At 45.0% G+C, this 2093-nt stretch overlaps 1 protein-coding gene across 1 annotated transcript in view; it reads left to right on the top strand.

Annotated features, from left to right (window-relative positions):
• Positions 1–466: 466 nt before the first annotated feature.
• Positions 467–2093, top strand: part of KLHDC1 (kelch domain containing 1) — a 57123-nt gene continuing 55496 nt past the window's right edge. The window contains exon 1 of the mRNA XM_006922680.3: positions 467–1986. Within this exon, the coding sequence (XP_006922742.1) occupies positions 1891–1986 (96 nt within the window). The 5' untranslated portion in view covers positions 467–1890. The remainder of the gene's footprint in view (positions 1987–2093) is intronic.

Raw genomic sequence — 2093 nt, 5'->3', positions numbered from 1 at the left:
ATTATTAGCTTAGACGTTACTTTCTCTGGGGAACATTCTCTGACTCTCCCAAATCTGAGTTAGGGATCCTCTGAATTACACGTCTGGGATGATGCATCAGAGAAGAGAAATGGCATGCTTTATGGGGAGAAGATCCATAAATCTGTGAATGGAATTATTCCAGTAGCAGTAAGAGTTTAAAGCCAAAGGAGGCTATGAGATTATAAGCCTTTGAAAATTTCACAGACATCTTGGCAAGGGCTTTGGAATTCTACTGTAGGTGGAAAGGGGATTCCTGGGACAAAGGACCACCAGGTTAGATATATTAATAACAAGAATGACTACTACTAATGCTACTTCCATTTACTGAGCACCTAGCTAATGCTTACACCAGATCTATGCTATTTGCTATCCTTTTTTCTGCCTTCAATTCTGATTGCCCACCTCCCATCCAAAGTATATGTTCTAATTATCAAGTTACATTATTCATTCCCTGCTTAAGATCCTTTTGGCCTTACACTTAAAATTCAGACTCAGCATGAAAAACAAGGCTGTGTGATTGCCATTTCACCTTTATCTTTGGTTGCAACCCAGTTATTCTTCAGTCATACTGAACCAATGTAAGAAAATCTTTAGTGTCTCCCATTGTGAACCCCCTTCCCATTTTCCCAATACATCTCTTTCCTTCCCATTTTTTCTGCTGTATTGTCCACATTTCTGCTTTACCACTTCTTATATCACACTGCATGAATTTCTTTACATATTTTTCCCTCTAATTTGACATTGAAGCCCCTGTGGTAAAACAATGCCTTATTCGTCTTAAAATTTACTTTGTTTATTCATTCATTTAGTCAACAAATATTCCAGTCTAATAGAGCCTTAGAACCAACTGTCTACAGCAAGCACTTAATAAGTGTATACTGAATAAGTGCATGAATTAACTTGTTCTAAGTGGTGGGCAGCCACAACCTCTTCCAAGAGTGGCTCTGGGCAAGTATATTTACAGACACTAGTAGAATTATCTTCCTTCCTGGCCTTAGTCTTACTTCAGTAATACCATTTTATAACAAGGGTTAGCCAACTTTCTTTGAAGAGGCCTAGGTAGAAATATTTTCAGCAGCGGTGACTAAATGGTTTTTGTTACAACTACTCAGCTCTGCCAACTTAACTCTGTGGTTGTGGTGTTAGAGTGTCCATAGACAATATTTAAGCAAATTACGTGGCTGTGTGCCAATAAAACTTTATGCACGGATGCTGAAATTTGAATTAATATTATTTTCATGAGCTACAAAATATAATTCTTTTGATTTTTTTCATCCATTAAAAATGTAAAACGTCCTTAGCTTATGGGTGCTACAAAAACAGGTTGCATACAGGATTTGGCCTCCAGGCTCTAGTTTGCTGGCAGGTTTTAGAAAATTCCTAATTTAAAAAATGTGTAGTTCTATTACACTCTCCTCCCTCTCCTTCTCTTCTTGTGGATAACCATCTGCTGGAGGTTGAATGGAAAGGCAATCTCACAAAGTATTAATATGTTGATTTATGCACTGCTGTTTCAACTCCCATGGATACGAAGTCCATTTATCCAGTGAATAAGATACAGAGTTAGGTTGTACTGCCAAGACAACACAGTCCCAAGCGACACGAAATCGGCGATGGCAGGGTTCCGGAGACGCGAGGGAACCTCCCTCACTTCTCAGACCCAAGGTATCCCTAGCTGGAAACGCCGTTCTCCGATTGGCTTCCCGGGCCGGCCGCGGGATCGCGCAGACGCACTGGTTCCGCCTTCCCACCAATCTCGCTCGCCCCTCGACGCGTTCCGTTCGTGCGTGGAGGAGGTGGCGGGAGGTAAGGCCGCTCCGTGGGCCGGGACTGCGGCTCGCCGAGCGGCTGGGCCTAGCGACGGCGCGGATGGAGGACTCGCAGCTGTTCTGCGTGGCCGAGGAGCGAAGCGGCCACTGCGCGGTGGTGGATGGAAACTTCCTCTACGTTTGGGGGGGCTACGTGGTAAGGGGAAGAGGCGGGACGGGGCCGACTCGCGTCGGGAGCCCGCCCGGATTCTCGGACCGAGCGGACGCCGAGTGCCCGCCCACACCCAGCCCCGAAGCGGGGGC

Source organism: Pteropus alecto, unplaced genomic scaffold, assembly GCF_000325575.1.
Source record: "Pteropus alecto unplaced genomic scaffold, ASM32557v1 scaffold38, whole genome shotgun sequence".
NCBI lineage: Eukaryota > Metazoa > Chordata > Mammalia > Chiroptera > Pteropodidae > Pteropus > Pteropus alecto.
Note: the sequence above shows the minus strand (reverse complement) of the source record. Positions and strands in the feature narration are given on the sequence as shown.